The sequence below is a fragment of the Hylobates moloch genome, unplaced genomic scaffold (genome assembly GCF_009828535.3).
Source record: "Hylobates moloch isolate HMO894 unplaced genomic scaffold, HMol_V3 SCAFFOLD_1, whole genome shotgun sequence".
NCBI classification, from domain to species: Eukaryota; Metazoa; Chordata; class Mammalia; order Primates; family Hylobatidae; genus Hylobates; species Hylobates moloch.
Window position 1 is genome coordinate 72065356 of NW_026652276.1, and position 25647 is coordinate 72091002.

At 41.5% G+C, this 25647-nt stretch overlaps 1 protein-coding gene across 1 annotated transcript in view; it reads right to left on the bottom strand.

The window, feature by feature from the left end:
- The window catches only part of MYO3B (myosin IIIB), a 476027-nt gene that overhangs the window by 215813 nt on the left and 234567 nt on the right, over positions 1-25647 (bottom strand). The window contains exon 23 of the mRNA XM_058435743.1: positions 677-756. Coding sequence (XP_058291726.1) covers positions 677-756 — 80 coding nt within the window. The remainder of the gene's footprint in view (positions 1-676; positions 757-25647) is intronic.

Genomic DNA, 25647 nt, shown 5'->3' on the forward strand with positions numbered 1-25647 from the left:
AGGTATAAATATGTATATCTGTATCAATTTTGGAATACTATTTAACAGTATTAATGTGTGGCCAAATTGTTTATTCTTTATTAAATAAATTTTCAGTGTAAACCAAAAGGTAAGAAAATTCAGAAATGTGACCACCCTTTACTCCAACACCTTCAAGATAACTGTGTTTCTCTGTTAGCACTTACAATGAATATTAACCAAGCAGTCCTTAAGACTCTTGTTAAACTTTAACTGGAAGGATAGAACAGTTAAAGACATATTTTACAGCTGGATATTTTTTAACCCTTCTAATAACTCCTTTGCACAGATGAGTGTACGACTCATTTTTCAGAGGGCAAAGGAAAGCAATAGGAAACACTGTAGTTTCTTTCCTCCCTGATTCCATTTGGTCCACTAGCTTGCTGGTAATTTCAGAGAAATGCTTTATCTTTACTTAGATAGACTGTATTTTTTCAGGTAGCATTGTTCTTAAGTGCTCTTTCTGAGAATCAGGATTGTAAGGATTTCATGTTTCCAATTTCCTAACCCCTAATTTCCTAAATGCCTTTAATCTCTCTACTAGACTGCCCAGGCTGAGGGCTGCTTGAAGGGAACTAATGCTGCCCACTCTAAGATTATCCCTGGGTCAAGAGTACCTGCCAGTCCATACCATATTTGGTGCAAATCTGTTACTCACCTTGGCTTTTCCAGCACTGAAATGTGGAGGCAAAGATCTTGAGGCCACTGTTATCCTAGCTCTTGTCTGGGCCAAATTACCTGAGAAAGAGACCACAAAGAACATAAATATTAAAGGAAAACTTAAGGAATAGGATCACGAGTAATTTTTCCCTTGGTGTGCTTGTATTTTCCTGAATTTTCAAAATAATCTGCTCTGAATTTTTAAAATTCGGAAAATTTTGAAACTTTGATGATATAAATTATAAATTATAATAATTACATTAAGTTTAAAATAATTTGTAACTTATAAATTGAATTTATATTCATTTTATAAGCAAAAATAAAGAACAAAATTATTAAATTCACTGAACAAATTAGAAATAAAACGAAATTCACCTTACACAAAAATTAATTCAAGATGGATTAAAGACTTAAATGTTAGACCTAAAACCATAAAAACCCTAGAAGAAAACCTAAGCAATACCATACAGGACATAGGCATGGGCAAGGACTTCATGTCTAAAACACCAAAAGCAATGGCAACAAAAGCCAAAATTGACAAATGGGATCTAATTAAACTAAAGAGCTTCTGCACAGCAAAAGAAACTACCATCAGAGTGAACAGGCAACCTACAGAATGGGAGAAAACTTTTACAATCTACCCATCTAACAAAGGGCTAATATCCAGAATCTATACAGAACTTAAATTTACAAGAAAAAATCAAACAACTCCATCAAAAAGTGGGTGAAGGATATGAACAGACACTTCTCAAAAGAAGACATTTATGCAGCCAACAAACACATGAAAAAATGCTCATCATCACTGGCCATCAGAGAAATGCAAATCAAAACCACAATGAGATACCATCTCATACCATTTAGAATGGCGATCATTAAAAAGTCAGGAAGCAACAGGTGCTGGAGAGGATGTGGAGAAATAGGAACACTTTTACACAGTTGGTGGGACTGTAAACTAGTTCAACCATTGTGGAAGACAGTGTGGCGATTCCTCAAGGATCTAGAGCTAGAAATACCATTTGACCCAGCCATCCCATTACTGGGCATATACCCAAAGGATTGTAAATCATGCTGCTATAAAGACACATGCACACATATGTTTACTGTGGCACTATTCACAATAGCAAAGACTTGGAACCAACCCAAATGTCCATCAATGATAGACTGGATTAAGAAAATGTGGCACATATACACCATGGAATACTATGCAGCCATAAAAAAGGATGAGTTCACATCCTTTGCAGGGACATGGATGAAGCTGGAAACCATCATTCTGATCAAACTATCACAAGGACAGAAAACCAAACACTGCATGTTCTCACTTGTAGGTGGGAATTCAACAATGAGAACACTTGGATGCAGAGTGGGGAACATCACACATCGGGGCCTGTCATGGGGTGGGGGGAGGTGGGAGGGATAGCATTAGGGAATATACCTAATGTAAATGACGAGTTAATGGGTGCAGCACACCAACATAGCACATGTAAACTATGTAACAAACCTGCACGTTGTGCACATGTACCCTAGAACTTCAAGTATAATAATAATAAAAAAAAGAACACCTCCTACTAAACAACAAGAAGAGGGACAATCAATTAATAAATGGGCAATATATTTGAACAGAAATTTCACTGAAGAAGATACTCAAAGGACAAATAAGCACATGATATAACTTTAACTTAGTCATTAGGGAAGTAGAAATAAAAACCACAATGATACAGCTCTACATACCTGCTATTATGGCTAAAATAAAAAAGGCAGACAATATCATGTGTTAGCAAGTATTAGGAACAACTGGAACCTTCATTGCTGATAGGAATATAAAATATTAGAGCTACTGTTGAAATCAGGTGGAAAATTTCTTATAAAGTAAGCATAAATTCATATAGTTCAGCAATAACACTTCCAGATATTTACCAAAGAGAAATAAAAATATATGTCCACAAAAAAAAGAAATAAAAGGAAATTACCTCAATATAATAATGGCCATTTATGAAAATCCCATAGTGAAATGTCAGAGGCATTTGAACCAGAGCAAGTCCATCTTGAATAGGGGCTGGGTAAAAATAAGGCTGAGACCTACTGGGCTGCATTCCCAGGAGGTTAGGCATTCTTAGTCACAGGATGAGATAGGAGGTTGGCATAAAATACAGATCATAAAGACCTTGCTGATAAAACAGGTTGCAGTTAAAAAAAGAAAAGGCTGGCCAAATCTCACCAAAACCAAGATGGCAATGAAAGTGACCTCTGGTCATCCTCATTGTTCATTATATGCTAATTATAATGAATTAGCATGCTAAAAGACACTCCCACCATCTCCATGACAACAAATGCATGGCAACATCAGGAAGTTACCCTATATGGTCTAAAAGGGGGAGGACCCCTCAGTTCTGGGAATCGCCCACCCTTTTCCCAGAAAACTCATGACAAATCTACCCCTTATTAAACATATCATCAAGAAATAACCATAAAAATGGGCAACCAGCAGCCCTTGGGGCTGCTCTGCCTATGGAGCAGCCGTTCTTTTATTCCTTTACTTTCCTAATCAACTTGCTTTCACTTTACTCTATGAACTTATCCCAAATTCTTTCTTGTGCAAGATCCAGGAACCCTCTCTTGGGATCTGGATTGGGATCCCTCTCCAGTAACACTAACATCATACCGAACAGTGAAAAATTGAAAGCTTTTTCCACATGATCAAAAACAAGACAAGGATTCACACACTCACCACTTCTACTCAATATATTATAGTACTGGGAGTCTTAGCTGGGGCAATTAGGTAAGAAAAAGAAATAAAAGGCATCCACATTAGAAAGGAAGAAGTAAAATTAATCTCCGTTCATGATCTTATATGTAGAAAACCCTAAAGATTCCACATTTAAAGAAGTGTTAGAACTAATAAATGTTAGAACTAACTTTAGCAAAATTGCTGATACAAAACCAACACTCAGCCTGGACGCAGTGGCTCATGCCTGTAATCCCAGCACTTTGGGAGGCCAAGGCGGGTGGATCACAAGATCACAATTTCGAGACCAGCCAAGCCAACAGAGTGAAACCCCCATCTCTACTGAAAATACAAAAATTAGCCAGGCGTGGTGGTGGGTGCCTGTAATCCCAGCTACTCTGGAGGCTGAGGCAAGAGAATTGCTTGAACGCAGGAGGCAGAGGTTGCAGTGAACCAAGATCACACCACTGCACTCAAGCCTGGGACAGAGAGAGACCCCGCCTCAAAAAAAAAAAAAAAAAAAAAAACCAACACCCAAAAATCAGTTTGTTGTTGTTGTTGTTGTTTTTTCAGACAAAGTCTCACTCTGTCACCCTGGCTGAAGTGCAGTGGTGTGATCTCAGCTCACTGCAACCTCCACCTCCCAGATTCAAGTGATTCTCATGACTTAGCCTCCCGAGTAGCTGGGATTACAGGCATGCGCCACCAATCCCAGCTAATTCAGTTGCATTTTTATACACTAAAAATGAACTATTCGAAGAAGAAATTAAGGAAATAATTCCATTTAAAACAGCATCAAAATACAATAGGAATAAATTCAATCAAGGAGGCAAAAGACTGTTACACCAAAAACTACAAAACATTGCTGGGAGAAATTAAAGAAGACACAAATAAACTGATGGACATCACTGTTCATGGGTTGGAAGACTTGATATTGTTAAAATGTTCATACTACCCCAAGCATTCTACAGATTCAGTCCCAATGGCATCTTTTGCAGATAGAAAAAATATCCTAAAATTCATATAGAACCACAAAGGACCCAGAATAGCCAAAACAACAGTGAGAAAAAGAATAAACCTGGAGTACTCACATTTCCTGAATTCAAAACAGAGTGCCCAGAAATAAACACACAACAGATGCATGATCAAATGATCTTTGATAAACTCACCAAGAGTATACAATGGGGTAAAATAATCTCTTCAACAAACAGTGTTAGGAAAAGTGAATATCCACATGCAAAAGAATAAAATTTAACTGTTACCTTACACCATACACAAAAATCAAATCAAAATGGACTGAAGATTAAAATGCAAGAACTAAAACTATAGCCAGGAATGGTGGCTCACACCTGTAATCCCAGCACTTTGGGAAGCTGACATGGGTGGATCACAAGGTCAGGAGATTGAGACCATCCTGGCTAACATGGTGAAACTCCCCGTCTCTACTAAAAATACAAAAAATGAGCCGGGCGTGGTGGTGGGCTCCTGTGGTCCCAGCTACTCGGGAGGCTGAGGCAGGAGAATGGTGTGAACCTGGGACGTGGAGCTTGCAGTGAACAGGGATTGCGCCACTGCATTCCAGCCTGGGCGACAGAGCGAGACTCCACCTCAAAAAAGACAACTGAAACTATAAAACTCCCAGAAGAAAACATAGGAGAAAAGCTTCATAACATTAGTCTTGGCAACAATTTTTTGGATATGAAACCAAAACATAGGCTATAAAAGCAAATATAGACAATAAGACTACACAAAACTAGAACTTCTACTCAACCAAGGAAACAATCAATGGATTGTAGAAATAAGCTATGGAATAGGAGAAACTATTTTCAAACTATATAGCTAATAAAGGATTAACGTGCAAAATATATAAGGAACTCCTACAACTCAATAGTAAAAAAGCCAAATAACAAAAACAATATTTTATTATTATTATTATTATTATTATTTTTGAGGCAGAGTCTCACTCTGTTGCCCAAGCTGGAGTGCGGTGGCATGATCTCAGCTCACTGCAAGCTCCACTTCCTGGGTTCACACCATTCTCCTGCCTCAGCCTCCTGAGTAGCTGGGACTACAGGCACCCGCCACCACGTCCAGCTAATTTTTTGTATTTTTAGTAGAGACAGGGTTTCACCATGTTAGCCAGGATGGACTTGGTCTCCTGATCTCATGATCCACCTGCCTCGGCCTCCCAAAGTGCTGGGATTACAGGCGTGAACCACCACGCCTAGCCCAAAAAAAAAAAACAATTTAAATACGGACTTGACTACACATATCACCAAAGAAGGAATACAAATGGCTAACAGGTATATGAAGAGATACTCAGTATCACTAAACATTAGGGAAATGAAAATCAAAATTGTTAGGCCTCCGAGCCCAAGCCAAGCCATCGCATCCCGTGACTTGCACGTATACACCCAGATGGCCTGAAGTAACTGAAGAATCACAAAAGAAGTGAAAAGGCCCTGCCCCGCCTTAACTGATGACATTCCACCATTGTGATTTGTTCCTGCCCCACCTTAGCTGAGTGATTAACCCTGTGAATTTCCTTCTCCTGGCTCAGAAGCTCCCCTACTGAGCACCTTGTGACCCCCGCCCCGGCCCACCAGAGAACAACCCCCTTTGACTGTAATTTTTCATTACCTTCCTAAATCCTATAAAACAGCCCTACCCCTATCTCCCTTTGCTGACTCTCTTTTCGGACTCAGCCCGCCGGCACCCAGGTGATTAAAAGCTTTATTGCTCACACAAAGCCTGTTTGGTGGTCTCTTCACATGGACACACATGAAATTTGGTGCCGAAACTGGGGATCAGGGGACCTCCCTTAGGAGATCAATCTCCTGTCTTCCTGTTCTTTACTCTGTGAGAAAGATCCACCTATGACCTCAGGTCCTCAGACCGACCAGCCCAAAGAACATCTCACCAATTTTAAATCCAGTAAGCGGCCTCTTCTTACGCTCTTCTCCAACCTCTCTCACTATCCCTTAACCACTTTCTCCTTTCCACACTTCAATCTCTCCCTTCTCTTAATTTCAATTCCTTTCATTTTCTGGTAGAGACAAAGGAAACACATTTTATCCGTGGACCCAAAACTCCGGCGCCAGTCACGGACTAGGGAAGGCAGCCTTCCCTTGGTGTTTAATCGCTGCAGGGACGCCTCCCTGATTATTCACCCAGGCTTCAAAGGTGTCAGACCACGCAGGGATGCCTGCCTTGTTCCTTCACCCTTAGAGGCAAGTCCTGCTTTTCTGGGGGAGGGGCAAGTACCCCTCAACCCCTTCTCCTTCACCCTTAGCAGCAAGTACTGCTTTTCTAGGGGAGGGGCTACCCCCAACCCCTTCTCTCCGTGTCTCTACCCCTTCTCTGGAGAAGGGGCAAGTACCCCAACCTCGTATCTCTACGCTCTCTTCTCTCTAGGTTTGCCTCCTTCACTATGGGCAACGTTCCACCCTCCATTCCTTCTTCTTCTCCCTTAGCCTGTGTTCTCAAGAACTTAAAACCTCTTCAACTCTCACCTGACCTAAAATCTAAGCATCTTATTTTCTTCTGCAATGCCTCTTGACCCCAATACAAACTCGACAGTAGTTCCAAATAGCTGGAAAATCGCACTTTCAATTTTTACATCCTACAAGATCTAAATAATTCTTGTCGTAAAATGGGCAAATGGTCTGAGGTGTCTGACATCCAGGCATTCTTTTACACATCAGTCCCTTCCTAGTCTCTGTGCCCAATGCAAGTCGTCCCAAATCTTCCTTCTTTCCCTCCCACCTGTCCCCTCAATCTCAACCCCAAGCGTCACTGAGTCTTTCTAATCTTCCTTTTCTACAGACCCATCTGACCTCTCCCCACCTCGCCAGGCCGAGCTAGGTCCCAATTCTTCCTCAGCCTCCGCTCCTCCGCCCTATAATCCTTTGATCACCTTCCCTCCTCCCACCCGGTCCGGCTTAACAGTTTTGTTCTGTGACTAGCCCTCCCCCACCTGCCCAGCAATTTATTCTTAAAAAGGTGGCTGGAGCTAAAGGCATAGTCAAGGTTAATGCTCCTTTTTCTTTATCCCAAATCAGATAGCGTTTAGGCTCTTCTTCATCAAATATAAAAATCCAGCCCAGTTCATGGCTTGTTTGGCAGCAACCCTGAGACGCTTTACAGCCGTAGATCCTATAAGGTCAAAAGGCCGTCTTATTCTCAATATACATTTTATTACCCAATCTGCTCCCGACATTAAATAAAACTCCAAAAATTAGAATCCGGCCCTCAAGCCCCACAACAGGACTTAATTAACCTCACCTTCAAGGTGTACGATAATAGAAAAAAGTTTCAATTCCTTGCCTCCACTGTGAGACAAACCCCAGCCACAGCTCCAGCACACAAGAACTACCAAACGCCTGAACCGCAGCAGCCAGGTGTTCCTCCAGAACCTCCTCCCCCAGGAGCTTGCTACACGTGCTGGAAATCTGGCCACTGGGCCAAGGAACGCCCACAGCCCAGGATTCCTCCTAAGCCATGTCCCATCTGTGCGGGACCCCACCGGAAATCGGACTGTTCAACTCACCTGGCAGCCACTCCCAGAGCCCCTGGAACTCTGGCCCAAGGCTCTCTGACTGACTCCTTCCTAGATCTTCTCGGCTTAGGGGCTGAAGACTGACACTGCCTGATCACCTCGGAAGCCCCCTAAACCATCATGGATGCCAAGCTTCGGGTAACTCTCACAGTAGAAGGTAAGCCCATCCCCTTCTTAATCAATATGGAGGCTACCCACTCCACATTACCTTCTTTTCAAGGGCCTGTTTCCCTTGCCTCCGTAACTGTTGTGGGTATTGACAGCCAGGCTTCTAAACCTTTTAAAACTTCCCAACTCTGGTGCCAACTTACACAATACTCTTTTAAGCACTCCTTTTTAGTTATCCCCACCTGCCTAGTTCCCTTATTAGGCCGAGACACTAAATTATCTGCTTCCCTGACTATTCCTGGACTACAGCCACCTCTCATTGCCGCCCTTCTCCCCAACCCAAAGCCTCCTTCGCGTCTTCCTCTCATATCCCCCCACCTTAACCCACAAGTATACAATACCTCTACTCCCTCCTTGGCTACCGATCATGCACCCCTTACCATCTCATTAAAACCTAATCACCCTTATCCCGCTCAATGCCCATATCCCATCCCACAGCATGCTTTGAAAGGATTAAAGCCTTTTATCACTCGCCTGCTACAGCATGGGCTTCTAAAACCTATAAACTCTCCTTACAATTCCCGATTTTACCTGTCCAAAAACCAGACAAGTCTTACAGATTAGTTCAAGATCTGTGCCTTATCAACCAAATTGTTTTGCCTATCCATCCTGTGGTGCCCAACCCGTACACTCTTTTGTCCTCAAAACCTTCCTCCACAACTCACTATTCCATTCTTGATCTTAAAGATGCCTTTTTCACTATTCCCCTGCACCCCTCGTCCCAGCCTCTCTTTGCTTTTACTTGGACTGACCCCGACACCCATCAGTCCCAGCAGCTTACCTGGGCTGTGCTGCCGCAAGTTTTCAGGGACAGCCCTCATTACTTCAGCCAAGCTCTTTCTCATGATCGACTTTCTTTTCACCCCTCCACTTCTCACCTTATTCAATATATGGATGACCTTCTTCTTTGTAGCCCCTCCTTTGAATCCTCTCAACAAGACACACTTCTGCTTCTTTAGCATTTATTCTCCAAAGGATATCGGGTATCCTCCTCCAAAGCTCAAATTTCTTCTCCATCTGTTACCTACCTCGGCATAATTCTCCATAAAAACACGTGCTGTCCCTGCCAATCAAGTCCGACTAATCTCCCATACCCCAACCCCTTCTACAAAACAACAACTCCTTTCCTTCCTGGGCATGGTTGGATACTTTTGCCTTTGGATACCTGGTTTTGCCATCCTAACAAAACCATTATATAAACTCACAAAAGGAAACCTAGCTGACCCCATAGATCCTAAATCCTTTCCCCACTCTTCTTTCCGTTCCTTGAAGACAGCTTTAGAGACTGCCCCCACTCTAGCTCTCCCTGACCCATCCCAACCCTTTTCATCACGCACAGCCGAAGAGCAGGGCTGTGCAGTCGGAATTCTTACACAAGGACCAGGATCGCGTCCTGTAGCCTTTTTGTCCAAACAACTTGACTTTACTGTTTTAGGCTGGCCATCATGTCTCTGTGCAGCTGCTGCTGCCGCCCTAATACTTTCAGAGACCCTCAAAATCACAAACTATGCTCAACTCACTCTCTACAGCTCTCATAATTTCCAAAATCTATTTTCTTCCTCACACCTGACACATATACTTTCTGCTCCCCGGCTCCTTCAGCTATATTCACTCTTTGTTGAGTCTCCCACAATTACCATTGTTCCTGGCCCAGACTTCTATCCGGCCTCCCACATTATTCCTGATACCACACCTGACCGTCATGACTGCATCTCTCTGATCCACCTGATGTTCACCCCATTTCCCCACATTTCCTTCTTCCCTGTTCCTCACCTTGATCACGCTTGATTTATTGATGGCAGTTCCACCAGCCCTAATCGCCACACACCAGCAAAGGCAGGCAAGCCACTAGCCCACCTCTTAGAATCTCTCATTTTCTTTCCATCGTAGAAATCTATCCTTAAGGAAATAACTTCTCAGTGTTCCATCTGCTATTCTACTACTCCTCAGGGATTATTCAGGTCCCCTCCCTTCCCTACACATCAAGCTCGAGGATTTGCCCCCACCCAGGACGGGCAAATTAGCTTTACTCAACATGCCCTGAGTCAGATAACTAAAATACCTCTTAGTCTAGGTAGACACTTTCACTAAATAGGTACAGGCCTTTCCTACAGGGTCTGAGAAGGCCACCGCAGTCATTTCTTCCCTTCTCTCATGCGCGTCCCTGTGAAGAGACCACCAAACGGGCTTTGTGTGAGCAACATGGCTGTTTATTTCACCTGGGTGCAGGCGGGCTGAGTCCGAAAAGAGTCAGTGAAGGGAGAGAAGGGTGGGGCTGTTTTATAGGATTTGGGTAGGTAAAGGAAAACTACAGTCAAAGGGGGTTTGTTCTCTGGTGGGCAGGAGTGGGGGTCGCAAGGTGCTCAGTGGGGGTGCTTTTTGAGCCAGGATGAGCCAGGAAAAGGACTTTCACAAGGTTATGTCATCACTTAAGGAAGGACCGGCCATTTACACTTCTTTTGTGGTGGAATGTCATCAGTTAAGGTGGAGCAGGGCATATTCACTTCTTTTGTGATTCTTCAGTTACTTCAGGCCATCTGGGCGTATATGTGCAAGTCACAGGGGATGCAATGGCTTGGCTTGGGCTCAGAGGCCTGACACCTTCTGTCAGACATAATTCCTCAGTTTAGCCTTCCCACCTCTATACAGTCTGATAACAGACCAGCCTTTATTAGTCAAATCAGCCAAGCAGTTTTTCAGGCTCTTAGTATTCGGTGAAACCTTTATATCCCTTGCAGTCCTCCATCTTCAGGAAAAATAGAACGGACTAAAGGTCTTTTAAAAACACACCTCACCAAGCTCAGCCACCAACTTAAAAAGGACTGGACAATACTTTTACTACTTTCGCTTCTCAGAATTCAGGCCTGTCCTCGGAATGCCACAAGGTACAGCCCATTTCAGCTCTTTTTTATTAGGCCCCAGTCTCATTCCAGACACCGGACCAACTTAGAATGTGCCCCCAAAAAACTTGTCATCCCTACTATTTTCTATCTAGTCATACTCCTATTCTCCGTTCTCAACTACTCATACATGCCCTGCTCTTGTTTACACTGCCGGTTTACACTGTTTCTCCAAGCCATCACAGCTGACATCTCCTCGTGCTATCCCCAAACTGCCACTCTTAGCTCTTGAAGTAAATAAATAATCTTTGCTGGCAGGACTATGCTGAATCTCCTTAGGCACTCTCTAATCAGATGTCCTAGGTCCTCCCAATTCTTAGACCTTTTATACCTGTTTTTCTCCTTCTCTTATCCATTTAGTTTTTCGATTCATATAAAACCGTTTCCAGGCCGTCACCAATAATTCTACATGACAAATGTTTCTTCTAACAACCCCACAATATCACCCCTTACCACAAAATCTTCCTTCAGCTTAATCTCTCCCACTCTAGGTTCCCACGCCGCCCCTAATCCCGCTTGAAGCAGCCCTGAGAAACATCGCCCATTCTCTCTCCATACCACCCCCCCCCAAAATTTTCACCACCCCAATACTTCAACACTATTTTGTTTTATTTTTCTTATTAATATAAGAAGGCAGGAATGTCAGGCCTCTGAGCCCAAGCCAAGCCATCGCATCCCCTGTGACTTGCACATATACACCCAGATGGCCTGAAGTAAGTGAAGAACCACAAAAGAAGTGAAAAGGCCCTGCCCCGCCTTAACTGATGACATTCCACCATTGTGATTTGTTCCTGCCCCACCTTAACTAAGTGATTAACCCTGTGAATTTCCTTCTCCTGGCTCAGAAGCTCCCCCACTGAGCACCTTGTGACCCCCACCCCTGCCCACCCAGAGAGCAACCCCCTTTGACTGTAATTTTCCATTACCTTCCCAAATCCTATATAAAACAGCCCCACACTTATCTCCCTTTGCTGACTCTCTTTTCGGACTCAGCCCGCCTGCACCCAGGTGATTAAAAGCTTTATTGCTCACACAAAGCCTGTTTGGTGGTCTCTTCACATGGACGCACATGAAAAAAACTATAATGAGATGGAATATTACCTCATCCTTGGCTGGGCGCGGTGGCTCACGCCTGTAATCCCAGCACTTTGGGAGGCTGAGGCAGGTGGATCACAAGGTCAGGAGTTTGAGACCAGCCTGGCCAATATGGTGAAACCCAGTCTCTACTAAAAATACAAAAGTTAGCCAGACGTGGTGGCGGGCGCCTGTGGTCCCAGCTTCTCGGGAGGCTGAGGCAGGAGAAGCACTTGAACCTGGGAGGCAGAGGTTGCAGTGAGCCGAGATCGTGCCACTGCACTCCAGCTTGGTCTACAGAGCAAGACTCCGTCTCAAAACAAACAAAAATAGAAATATTACCTCATCCCAATTAAGATGGTCATCATCAAAGAAACAGAAACAAGTGCTGAAAAGGATACAGAGAAATTAGAACCCTCTGCACTATTGGTGGGAATATAAAATGGTGCAGCTGCTATGGAAAATGTAGCATAAAGGTTCCTCAAAAAATTAAAAATAGATCTACCATATGATACAGCAATCCCTCTTCTGAGTATTTACCTAAAAGAATTGAAAACAAGATCTCGAAGAGATATTTGCACTCCTGTGTTCATTGCACCATTATTCACAAGGGCCAAGAAGTGCAAACAAACTAAATGCCTGTCTACAGGTAAATAGATAAAGAACATTTGGTATATACATACAATTGAATACCCAGCTTTAAAAAAAAACAAGGAAATCCTGCCATATGCTACAACATGGATGAACCTGGAGGACATTAGGCTAAGTGAAATAAGCCAGTCACAGGAACACAGTACTGCACAATTCCATTTACATGAGGTATCTAAAGTAGTCAAACTCACAAAAGCAGAGAGTAGAATGGTAGCTGTCAGTGGCTGGGGGCAGGAGGAAGTGGGAGCGGCTATTCAGTGGGTATTGAGTTTTAGTCGCATAATATGAAAAAATTCTAGAGATCTGCTGTGCAAAACTGTGCACATATTTGATACTGTATTGTATACTTAAAAAAGAGAGATTTCATGTTATATATATATTTTTTACTACAACAACAAGAAAAAGTCTCCAACTGTGACACTGCTAATCATTGAAAGAGAAGAATATGGAAGAAAAAAGGTGCTGAAGGAAGTTTTCCCGAGAAAGAAGTTAGACAACAGAGCGCACCATTGTGAGGGTCGAGGACACAGACACTGATTAGTAGACCGGGCAGTAAGGATCCTTCAGGTGAGGAAAAATATCTTTTTCTCTACCCATCCTAGGTTCATGGTTGAGGCACTTATAACAAAGGACAGATTGCTAAGTGAAAAGCATAAAAATTTACTTAATGTAAGTTTTAGTTGACACTAGAGCCTTTATAAGGAAATAAAAAGGAGAGTAGTAAAGAAATATGATAGGAAAAAGTATCATCTAATGGTAAGAAACTAATGAAACTTAGCAAGGCCTATTCGTTCAGATTCATCTCTGTGTCCTTGCGTCTGCAGAGATAAAGACACTTCTTTTCTGTGGGTGTAGGAAGAGCGGCTCCTACATGAGAGTCTTACAGCCTGCTTTAGGAGAAGGTCAGAAAAATCCTTCCTAGATTTTATGACCTGCTTCAAGGGAGAAGGGGGTGGGGGCTAAGAGTGACATTCCTGCGTCTGTCATTTTCTCAAATTCCTTCAGCTTAAAATATTCAACAGGTCAAGGGGCCATATTTTGGGATAGTGAGCCCTGAACCCCATCAATCCCTCTGCACATAAGGAGAAACCTGGCCACCCCCAGTAGTGGGAGACAGCAGCTTCTGAGTCCTGGGGGCCAATGAAGTTTTGTAGGGCTTTGCATTTGTCAGGAGCGTGACCTTGAACAAGTTGACTTCTCAAAGCCTCAGTCTCCTAGTCCATAACAAGAAAAGAGTACTACCTGTTTTCCTCCCATAAGAGTTATTATGGGGATTCAACAAGACAACTCACAAAAAGCACTGTCAACACAGGACTAGAGCAAGGCAACTATTCATTTCACATTAGGTAGTATTTTATTATTATTTGCTGTGAACTGTTCACAAAGGTCTCAAAGGAGAGAGCAAGAAAAGACCAGGAAATCTCACCAAATCTCTGTGTGATCACTGGCTAGTTAAAAAAACTATGAAAGATGAGAAAAAACGACAGGGTAACTCTTGGCTACTCAGATTCCTCCAACTTTTTACCTTTGAAGAGTCTGAATGGCCTGCTCACTACCCCACACACCCTTCACCACTTCTCTGATTGTTCTTCCCCCAAACCAAGTGTGGGAAGAGATTTGTTTGCATTTTTACCTACAGCGTCATTTGATTCTATAGCAAAATAAAAAGTTGTTAATGAAAGGAAGTGCTGCAATTTGTGCATATGCAAGATGCTCACGATTTCAAAGTTTCAGCAAGTCTAGCACAAAGATGTCCAAATGTTTTCTCTGGCGATATCTTCAGAGGCTAAACTGTGATTAATAGCCCAGAAAGAACCCTTTGAAGCAGGATTGGTGACATCAAAGTCGTAATCCAGGGGTGGCAGGAGCTTTATAATGAGTGGGAAGCATTTTAACACATTTCAAAGGATTTACAGCATGAATAAACAATAGACCTCAGCAGATGCGCCACGCACACCTTTCAGAAACAGAACCATACAAAGTTTCCATTTTAATTTAAATGTAAATACAGTGTTCACACTTCTTTCAAATGTTAAGCATCGTCAGTGCTTCACCCCCTAGACAGCCTCTTCCCAGCTAAGCATTGCTCATTGCCCCAGAACACCCTCCTGTGCTTCTCAAAACTGCAACTACCAACACGTGTCCTGTGTGGGAAGGAGAAAACGGAAGTCAGAGGCATCTAATGGAATTTATGTCCTATGTGGGAACTGTGTTAAGAGAGAATCTGAATTGGAGATTACAAAGATCTCAATTTCCCTGCTTCCAACTTAAAGGAAAAGGTACAAGTGGTCTAAAGACAGCTGGAACTTTTAAAAGATGGCAATTTTCTGCCTGCTTCAGAGGATTTTCCTTGCTTGGAAAGTACCCAGAACCCAGGGTGTCACCTGTAGTCATCTTTTACTAACTGCCCCAAAGGACAGGCTGTTGTTTTAAATAATCAAACATAGAATTCAGTCTCCTTCTGCTGCACCCTCTGGGTTTATAGGACTTGTTGTAGGGTTTCAGTGGTGATTGTTGGTGGGCATTTGTTTGAGAAATTTTCCAATTTTAATTTTCTCTCCAAACACAAGAAATAGGCTAATAAACTAAGAAATGATTGCAAAGCAATGCTGAAATGTAAAAAGCTGTTTGTGTCAAATAGCTACAAATATAAGGAGCAGTAAATAAAAATCAGATGCTTCAGTTCATCTGTTACCAGATTAAGTTACATCTCAGTAGACCTGAGAAATGAAACCATGTAGCCCACATTCAGCTTACACAATGAGAACAGAAATCACATCTCACTGTCTACAATACAATGACTTTGTGTAATTCCTGTCTCCATTAGTGTGACTTTCTTCTTTTTCAGGAGTCTCCAAGCCCAGGCAAATGGTTAGATTGCTCATTACAGAAACTTCCTGAAAGACTCATCAGCTCTTCCATAGAAAGGATCAACCTGACAGTTCATTCCCTATGACTCCTATAATCTCTCCTTTCAAAGTCCTCCCCTTGCTGTTTCCACTAGCTCTGGACTGCTGCACTGTGATCCTTACCCAATCCGAATCAAAGACCCTCACTTCGAAAGACCCTCCTAAAAATAAAGGATTTCTCAACAAACTCTGACCTTGACTTCCCTTCTCCAAGACATTGCCAAAGCTTTGAGAGGTGGTGGGAAGCAATAACCTCCGCTTTATCTTATCAGCGAGTTGTGCTGGTAATGTTTGGGAGCAAGCTTGAGACAGACCTACGCTACTGCAATACTTGAAGTAATTAACATGTTCCAGTTTCAGTTTATAACACTGTAGCTAAAAAAAATGCAAGGAGTTAAATTCCATACATAGTTGTATACAAACATACTATAAAAAATACTATAGTAGCTAAATACAGTGGCTCTCACCTGTAATCCCAGAATTTGGGGCGTCCAAGCGGAAGGATCACCTAAGCCCAGGAGTTTGAGACCAGCCTGGGCAACATAGTGAGACGAAGTTTCTACAAAAAGTTCTAAAAATTAACTAGGCGTGGTGCCACGCCTGTGGTCCCAGCTACTCAGGAGGCTGAAGTGGTAGGATCAGTTTGTTAGATATGAGTTCTAAATTTCTTTTCAAAGAATATGTCAGTATGTTCAATTCTTTGCCTTCTAAACTTAACTTCCTTGCAAAGCAAACTTTTTCGATTACCTACTCCACCCTGCCTCATTCTGATCACCTGCTCCACCCTAACTCATTCCAATTACCTGCTACCTTCTCTGCCCCGACTCCCACTGAAGCACTCACCCATCATTCTCTTTACATTAGCCAATCGGAATTAGTTTAGCCTGTGTGGTCTAACCCTAGCCAATAGAGGAACGACACAGCAGCAGGGGCCACGTGCGTCAGGAATAAGAACCCCTTCCCCTCCCTTGTCCAAGTGTGCGCTCACCTTGTTCCATCTGTAAGGGCGCACCCTTCTATACAGAAGTACCTTGCCTTGCTGAGAATTAAAAAGAAAATTTTATATTCGAGTGCTATTCCTTTTGCAGCACTGAAACTTTATATATAACAAGTTCAGCCCGGGAGGTTGAGGCTGCAGTGAGCCATGATCACACCACTGTACTCTATTCTAGCCTGGGCAACACAGCAAGACCCAATCTCAAAAAAACACAAACCTATAGTATTTTGTATACTAAAAAAACTTAGTTCATCTTCACATAACCATCTCTCCTAAATTTATAAGAAGGATTTATTTTAGATTTGATAAATTGAAGTAACTTAAGATAGCCACAAAATATGACACAGCTGTAGGAAGCCAAGAAAAGGAGATCATGTGTGATGTTAAATTTTGTTCTGCAGTTTTTACTTTCTCCCTTAGCATTTATCTACAGCTTTCAGGTTAATATCAATAAATGAACAGAGCAGGATGGAAGAGTTCCCAGCCCACTTGGACATGACCTAATGTCTTATGAAAAGAACATGGATAATTTATATACAGTCACATGCTGTGCTGTTTAATGACAGGGATATATTCTAAGAAAAGAGCCATGGGGAATTTTGTCATTATGTGAACAGCATAGAGTGTACTTACAAAAACCTAGATGGTATAGCCTCTGCACACTGTGAAAGTTACAGATACAGGATGAAATCACTTTTGTCAGACCCAGACAAGATAGGGCTGGGAAGGTCCAAAAAAGAGGAGGCTCATGCTTACATGTCTGAGATAAGAACTGTTTCCAAGGACTTTCTAAAAGCCCCACAAAAAACCCTTTTGCATCCTTCATGCATCTCCTGCTTTGATAAGGTTTATGACTAGGCATTCTATAGGACTGAAGTAATTCAGTTAAGACGTTCTCAGAAGAACACTTGCCCAGTAACAGTATCTCCACCAGCGAACTGACAACTCTGGCTTTGAACCTCTGGAACCAGTGAACTCTATTTCTAAGCAGCTTATGTAAATCTCTTTTTGCTAATAAAACGTCCCCTTACCCTTCCCTCACTGAATGCACTGGTGGCTTGCCATTTTATACCATTCCAGATTATAATCCTTATTTTTATTCCTAAGTAAACCCAGCATATTTATAGATCATTTTCTGTTTTGTTTTGTTTTGGTTGACACACCTGGGCTATATGGTATAGCCTATTTCTTCTAGGCTAAAAACCTGTATAGCATGTTGCTGTATGGAATACTATAGGCAATTATAACACAATGGAAAGTATTTGTGTATCTAAACATAGAAAACGTACAGTAAAAATATGGTATAAAATGTAAAAAAACAGTACACCTATATAGGGCATGTAACATGAATGAGACTTGCAGGACTGGAAGTTGCTCTGGGTGGGTCAGTGAGTGAGTGATGTGTGAAAGTGAAGACCTAGGATATTAGTGTACACTAATGTAAACTGTAAATACTACACACTTAGGCTACACTAAATTTATACAAAATGTTTCTTTTTTTCAATAATAAATTAACCACTTACCATAACTTTTTTACTTCACAAGCTTTAAAAGTTTTTAAATTTTTTTGACTCTTTTGAAATAACACTTAGCTTAAAACACATATTGTAAGATGTAAAAAAAATATATATATATTTTCTTTATATCTTAATTCTATAAGCCTTTTTAAATTTTTAAGATTTTTTTGTTTACTTTTTTTTTTTTTTTTTTAGACGGAGTCTCGCTCTGTCGCCCAGGCTGGAGTGCAGTGGTGCAATCTTGGCTCACTGCAAGCTCCGCCTCCTGGGTTCACACCATTCTCCTGCCTCAGCCTCTCCGAGTAGCTGGGACTACAGGCGCCCGCCACCACACCCGGCTAATTTTTTGTATTTTTAGTAGAGACGGGGTTTCACCATGGTCTCGATCTCCTGACCTCGTGATCCGCCCACCTCGGCCTCCCAAAGTGCTGGGATTACAAGCGTGAGCCACCGAAACAAAGACACTAACACCCATACTAGCCAAAGCCTACACAGGGTCAGGATAATCAATATCACTGTCTTCTACCTTCACACATCTTATCCCACTGTAAGGTCTATGGGGCAATAACACACAGGGAGTTGCCATCTCCTATAATCACAATGGTTTCTTCTAGAATACCTCCTAAAGAACCTGCCTGAGGCAGTTTTAGAGTTAACTTAAAAAAAAATAAGTAGGAGTACATGCTAGAGTAATAACTTAAAAGCCTATTATAGCATATACATAAACCAGTAATATAGTTGTTTATTATCATTATTCAGTGCTATGTACTGCACATAACTGTATCTGTTATATTTTATACAACTGGCAAAGCAGTAGGCTTGTTATATCAGCATCACCACAAACACCTGAGTAATGCATTGCGAAGGCTAGGACATCACTAGGCAATCGGAATTTTTCAGCTCCATTGTAATCTTATGGGACCACAGTCGTATATGTGGTCTGTCATTGACTGAAATGTCATTATGTGATGCATAACTGTGTATAGAGGGGAGTGTAGTTTTGTGGAGGGAAGGAATCAAGAGTAAATAAGAGATGAGACTATCCTCCCATCTGTTGTATTGAAGAAAGATATGCACAGATAACAAATTCACTCTCTTTTCTGAATATACAACTTTATCGTGCATGTGGGAAATTCAAAGCCCCAAAGAAATCCCTTCCCTATTCCTGTATTGACTTTTAATTGGTAATTGTCTGGCATTTTAAGGAATTTCTGCATAATTAACACCTTTACACTATTTGCTTGAAGAAAGCCAAACCAATGTTTTCACTGACTTTTTTCTTTAGAATGTAAACTACAGCTTTAAAGACTTGTGACCCAGAGATCTCAAATTGTAGAGCTAGGGGAAAAATAGTAACTCCTTCCTCTCTCCTTAAGCTTTAAAACTCATAAACAGAATGTCCGTCCAGCAAACAACTATACTGAATCCCAGACTGTTTCAAGGAGCTAACAAGGCTTCTCTTTCCTAACACAGTCAATAGTGGAGTTGCTCTGTTTTCTGCATTTTATTTCCACGTTGGCAGAAGGTCAGTCTCTTTTAATGAGAATTTCCTTTTAGAGCCAGATGAAGAAAGCTCTTCCCATATTTTCTTGGTGGAGTTTGCTTGAAAATAACATGGCTGCCACATGGCCTGATGTGTGTTCACAAAAGTACAAGAGCCTATACTACTGATATCTACCCAGTATCCACCCAAGAAGACCTGACCCATTTAAAAATACAATAAAATAAAAGCCACATATACATGTCTGTCAGCACCCATGTCATGAGGTGTGAGAATGGCTTATTCCAATCTCAGAGCAATCAGGGATAGTCCTGACAAAATCATAATTTAGGCAAAGGATGTATTCAAATTCCCCACATCCCTTTTTACCTATTTCCACTTCTGAAGGTGCAACATGGCTTTAATGCTGTCTCCTCTCTATCCCAATATCCAGTTCCCCCTACTTCATTGTCCTACCCTTGAACTTTTCCATGCAGTACACACCTCCTCCATATTCTCATCAAATCTCCTTTTGTTTTTGTTCCAAACCTTCAGGTTACTATTCTTCTGATACTTAATCCAGGTGTAATTTGTTAATGGACAAATAAATGTATTAATTCACTCAGGTGAGATGTTTATATGGTATAAAAAGCTATCTAGGCCAGGCGCCGTGGCTCATGCTTGTAATCCCAGCACTTTGGGAGGCCGAGGCAGGCAGATCACGAGGTCAAGAGTTCAAGACCAGCCTGGCCAACACAGTAAAACCCCATCTGTACTAAAAATACAAAAAAAAGCTGAGCATGGTGGCACGCACCTGTAATACCAGTCACTCAGGAGGCTGAGGCAGGAGAATCCCTTGAACGCAGGAGGCGGAGATTGCAGTAAGCCGAGATCGTGCCACTGCACTCCAGCCTGGGTGACAGAGCTAGACTCCATCTCAAAAAAAAAAAAAAGCTATCTAGAAAAAAATTTTTTTATGGAATGATTCTATTGATGGGAATGTTGAAAACCTGTAGATAATCTAGTGCCCAGGTAAGGGGGACAGTTTTGAAATAGGGGACCTTTCATTTAATGATGCTCAAGTTATTCATACTTTGAAATAATACAGTAAAGGCCTTCTATGGGTCTTATAAAGATGAATAGAATGCAATTAGTATATATGAGGGATGCATTCTAGTACCCCCGAGTATACCAAAACCTATGCACTCAGCCCTGAAGAACACACATATATGAAAAGTTGGCCGTCCATATGTGCAGTTTTGCATCCAACCAATACTGTATTTTTATCTGCATTTGTTTGAAAAAAAAAAAAAAAATCTGTGTATAAGTGGACCCGCACAGTTCAAACCAACATTGTTCAAGAGCCAACTATACAGTTCTTTGTTTTAAGGAGAAGACAGCCCAGAGAAGCTCTTGGGGGGAAGGGGAAAGGCTGACATATAAACAATTCATTGCAATTGGAATTGGTGAGTGTTAGAATAAATCTGAATAAAGTGACACGAGGGGACAGAATACTAAGTTTCCATGAGAGAATGAGGAAAACAAAAACTGAAGAGTAGTCAGTGAATGAGCTAGTTGGTGAAAGCTTAACATGAGTTTGACAGGAAATGGAAGGTATTCTATCTGAAAGACACGCGCAAGAGAGATACAGAATGTAAACCTGAGGGTTCCAGAGAGTTCCAGAGAGCTTGTAAGGCAAATTTCTAGGAGGCTTCTTGTTTTAAAATTAGACATTTAATAATAGCATTAAAACATTTATTATTTTACCCTTGCAAACATAAAAAGTTACTCACCACTCCCTTCCAGTGAAAATACTACCTATGGGGACAGTTTTAGGGGGAAGAAAATATGGGTAAGAAGGCTTTGCTAAGGTATCATAAGTCACTGGTGGGACTGTGAACAAAAGCTTGTTCTGCTCTTCAGGTGGCCTTCAGGTAGAATGCCCATTCGTCTTTGTGGCCAAAGGTGTATGTTTTGGATATGAGCTACTAGGGGACTCATTCCAGTTAAAATAGTGCTGATATGGCAAAAGTCTTAAGTAAAATCTCATATGGGTCAGGTAGTTTCATAGAGAGAAGTTACATTCCACAGTCTAAGAATAGAATCCTAAATAAAATGCTCAGGCAGGAACAAATCAACTGATTACTGCAAATTAAAAAAATCCCTCCCTAGAAGATTTGCACAACATACCTTATCTATTGGTGGCAGGTCAGTCATATACTTTCCCACAACACCTATGCTTCCTTGTGTTTTTAAGCCTGAGAAAGTTACACAGGGCTTCAGCAAACAAGACGCTGTTAGCTTCCCATTGTGCAGGATTATGATTCAGTGCTTGGAACTATAACTGCTTTTTTGAGTTTCCTTCTTTAGCATGGAAGCAATGAAAAGGACACTGGAAAGTGAGAAACTTGGATTCCTATCCCAAACCTGCCACTGACTTAAGGAGATCATGTCTACTCTTTATGACTCACTTGTATTGTTGTCAAATGAGGAGTTTGAGAAGATCAGTGGTTCTGCACTTGTGTGTCATGGCATTCCGTCATGGTGCCCATAATGAACACCCTTTGTGGCTACGTAGCTTCACCTAGATCAATGCCAGGCATGTGGTATAGACAGGGGTGGACTGTTCTCTGAAAGGGAACTACAACAAACAGTGTGTAATGTCAACCTGGTGCCAAAATAAAATATTGTGTGATATCTGTGGCCAGGACATGTGTGAGCTTTACCTAAGCTATAAATCAGAGAGCTAATCAAGGAAGTAAACAGTATTGTTCAAAAATCAACAACACGCTGAACAACAAGGAAATACGTAAGTGCAATAACTAGATGCAAGTTGGAGTAAAAAAAGTTAAGTAGTATTGGGCTCCCATCCAGCTCTGAAATTTTATCTATACTTGTGAAATATCTCCTAAAAGACCCCTGAAGTGGGGGAAATAAGAAAGAACAAAATAAAGACAATAAAACTAAAATCTGCAAAATGTATTATTTCTTAGCAGTTCAGTAGGCAACAGAAGAAGTGGGTGGTGATGATAGCCTCGCTTAGATAAATGGAGGAAGCTTACATAGTGGTTTACAGAGGCCTGGATATTTAATTTGCCAATGTTCTCTTCACAGCTAACACAGGCAACCAGCAACAGCTCTGTTGCTATGATCTCTTCAGTTATTCCTCCTTCTTTACTTTGCTGTTGTGGCTAAGGTGAGCTTATTCGGTTCTCTAATTTTTTAATATCATTCTTGTTTCTTAGCACATGAGAGGAAACAGAGGTATAGTTTTTTGCTCCCTTTCTGCAATGTTTTTAAGATTAATGAATTCAAGGTGTTCATTTTTCAACGTCTTTATAACATCTATTCTCTTAGTAAAAGATTATGCTTCTGTTTGCATGTTGGCAAATACCAGCCATTGTGAAAAACTGGGTGCTAATGTGAAGGCAATGATCACTTTCATGAGCTTTTTTTTTCTATTGGTCTCTGAAAGTACTCAAGGTTAGCTTTTGATATATAGGTATCCAAGTCTAATTTTCACATTTACCGGTTATTTTTGTTATATTTTAAAGAATGACTATTCCATGTCACTAGCTCTTTTATAAAAGGACCTAATATAAACATCCATGTGTATGTATATATCCTTGGGAAAAACTATAGCAACTTGAGAATCCAGAAAATAAGGAGAGGCATACTGAAATAGGTAGTATTCCACAGGAAACCAAACTTGCAGTGTGCCCGATTGGCCAGCATTACTCATATCTAAGCTACATTGTCATAATGTTTCTGAACACCCATGCACACACATTTCTCATAGATTTATGTATAACCCGTTCATAAAATGCCAGTGCCCAGAAACACTTCTTCCAATGAAATCTATATGTTTCATGGTGTTGAAGAATGAAGTTAATGTAACTTATATTCTTAAGCACAGGCATTGTTTTCTGGAGACCTTGGCATTATGGAACTGTAATGCTGTATTATCCAAACTAACTGATTTCAAAAAGACCTTCTAAATTAAAGTATTATCTGACAGACTTGTGATGCAATTACTGATTTTTTTTTTGAAAGAGTGAAACCTATTGAGAATAAAGGCCAACAAAGATTATTTATCTGACGAAGGAACTCTACAAGCATCACAACTCTACACTAATTCTAGAGGTTGCAGCTAGTCAATACAATTGTGTCTGAGTCCTTTAAACTCAATGCAAATATGCTATCTTATATTAGTATCAATCTTTAGAAATGATTTGGCTCCTTATAGATGTTACAACCTCTCTGAAGCCAGGTACCAAGTATTTCTTTTCTTTTTTTTTTTTTTTTTTTTTGAGACTGAGTCTTGCACTATCACCTGGGCTAGAGTGCAATGGCGCAATCTAGGCTGACTGCATCCTCCGCCTCCCGGTTCAAGCAATTCTCCTGCCTCAGCCTCCCAAGTAGCTGGGATTACAGGCGCATGCCACCACGCCTGGAAAATTTTTTGTATTTTTAGTAGAGACGGGGTTTCACTATATTGGCCAGGCTGGTCTCGAACTCCTGACCTCATGATCCGCCTGCCTTGGCCTCCCAAAGTGCTGGGATTACAGGCGTGAGCTGCCACACCTGGCCCTAAGTATCTATTTCTACTCCCATTCATTAATTCAAAAAATATTTCTTCAGCTACTGCTGTAAGACTTGCCAAGTGCCCTTTGCCTAAGCCTTCACATAGACAATAAAAGAAAAAGTTACAATGAACTAGAAGAACATTTTAGAATGTTTCTATCCTTGCCGCCTAGAGACAAATTATATTTACTGTCTCTTGGCAAACATCAGTATCACAGGTTCTTCTTTCAATCATCCAAGAATACTTACAGCTCATTATCCTGAGGACGTAAGCAATTGACTGTGAACCATTTTGCAGGGCTAGTGTATCACCATGGATGAATGATAAAACTGAATGAAGGCCAGGCGCAGTGGCTCATGCCTGTAATCCCAGCACTTTGGGAAGCCAAGACAGGCCAATCACCTGCGGTCAGGAGTTTGAGACCAGCCTGACCAACATGGAGAAACCCCATCTCTACTAAAAATATAAAAAAATTAGCCAGGTGTGGTGGCACATGCCTGTAATCCCAGCTACTTGGGAGGCTGAGGTAGGAGAATCTCTTGAACCTGGGAGGCAGAGGTTGTGGTGAGCCGAGATCACACCATTGCACTCCAGCCTGGACAACAAGAGAGAAACTCCGTCTCAAAAAAAAAAAAACAAAAACACCTGAATGAAATAGATTTATGGTTTAAATATTTCTAGAGAATGTCTCATCAAAGGCAAAGATGTTAATTAATGATGCAGCACTGCAAGCTATCCATGAATCTAAAATTATCTGTGATTCCCCATTCTAAGCTGCATGAGGGCAAATACTAAGTCTATTCTACTTAGCACCTCACACTTAGTGCTTAGTACAATACACCTAGCATATAGTAGGCATTCAATAATTATTTGTGAATGAATGGTGTGGCACTGAATATTTTCTTAAATTTTTTAATTTAACATGATATCCAAAGCCCTCTAAAAGCAGACACCAGCTTACCCCACTTGCCTCCACATACCATGAACTCTTTGCTGGTCTCTGGCCATGCCAAGATCCTTTCATATTTCAGACTCTTTGCTCAAACTATTTGATGCCTGGATTGCAGAGGTGCAGTCAGTGGTTAAGAATGCCTGTATTGGGCCGGGCACGGTGGCTCACGCCTGTAATGCCAGAACTTTGGGAGGCCGAGGTGGGTGGATCACAAGGTTAGGATTTCGAGACCAGCCTGGCCAACATGGTGAAACCCTGTCTCTACTAAAAATACAAAATTAGCCGGGCATGGTGGCGCATGCCTGTAATCCCAGCTACTCAAGAGGCTGAGGCAGGAGAATCGCTTGAATCCGGGAGGCAGAGGTTGCAGTGAGCTGAGATCGCGCCATTGCACTCCAGCCTGGGCAACAAAGTGAGACTCCAACTCCACAAAAAAAAAAAAAAAAAAAAAAAAAA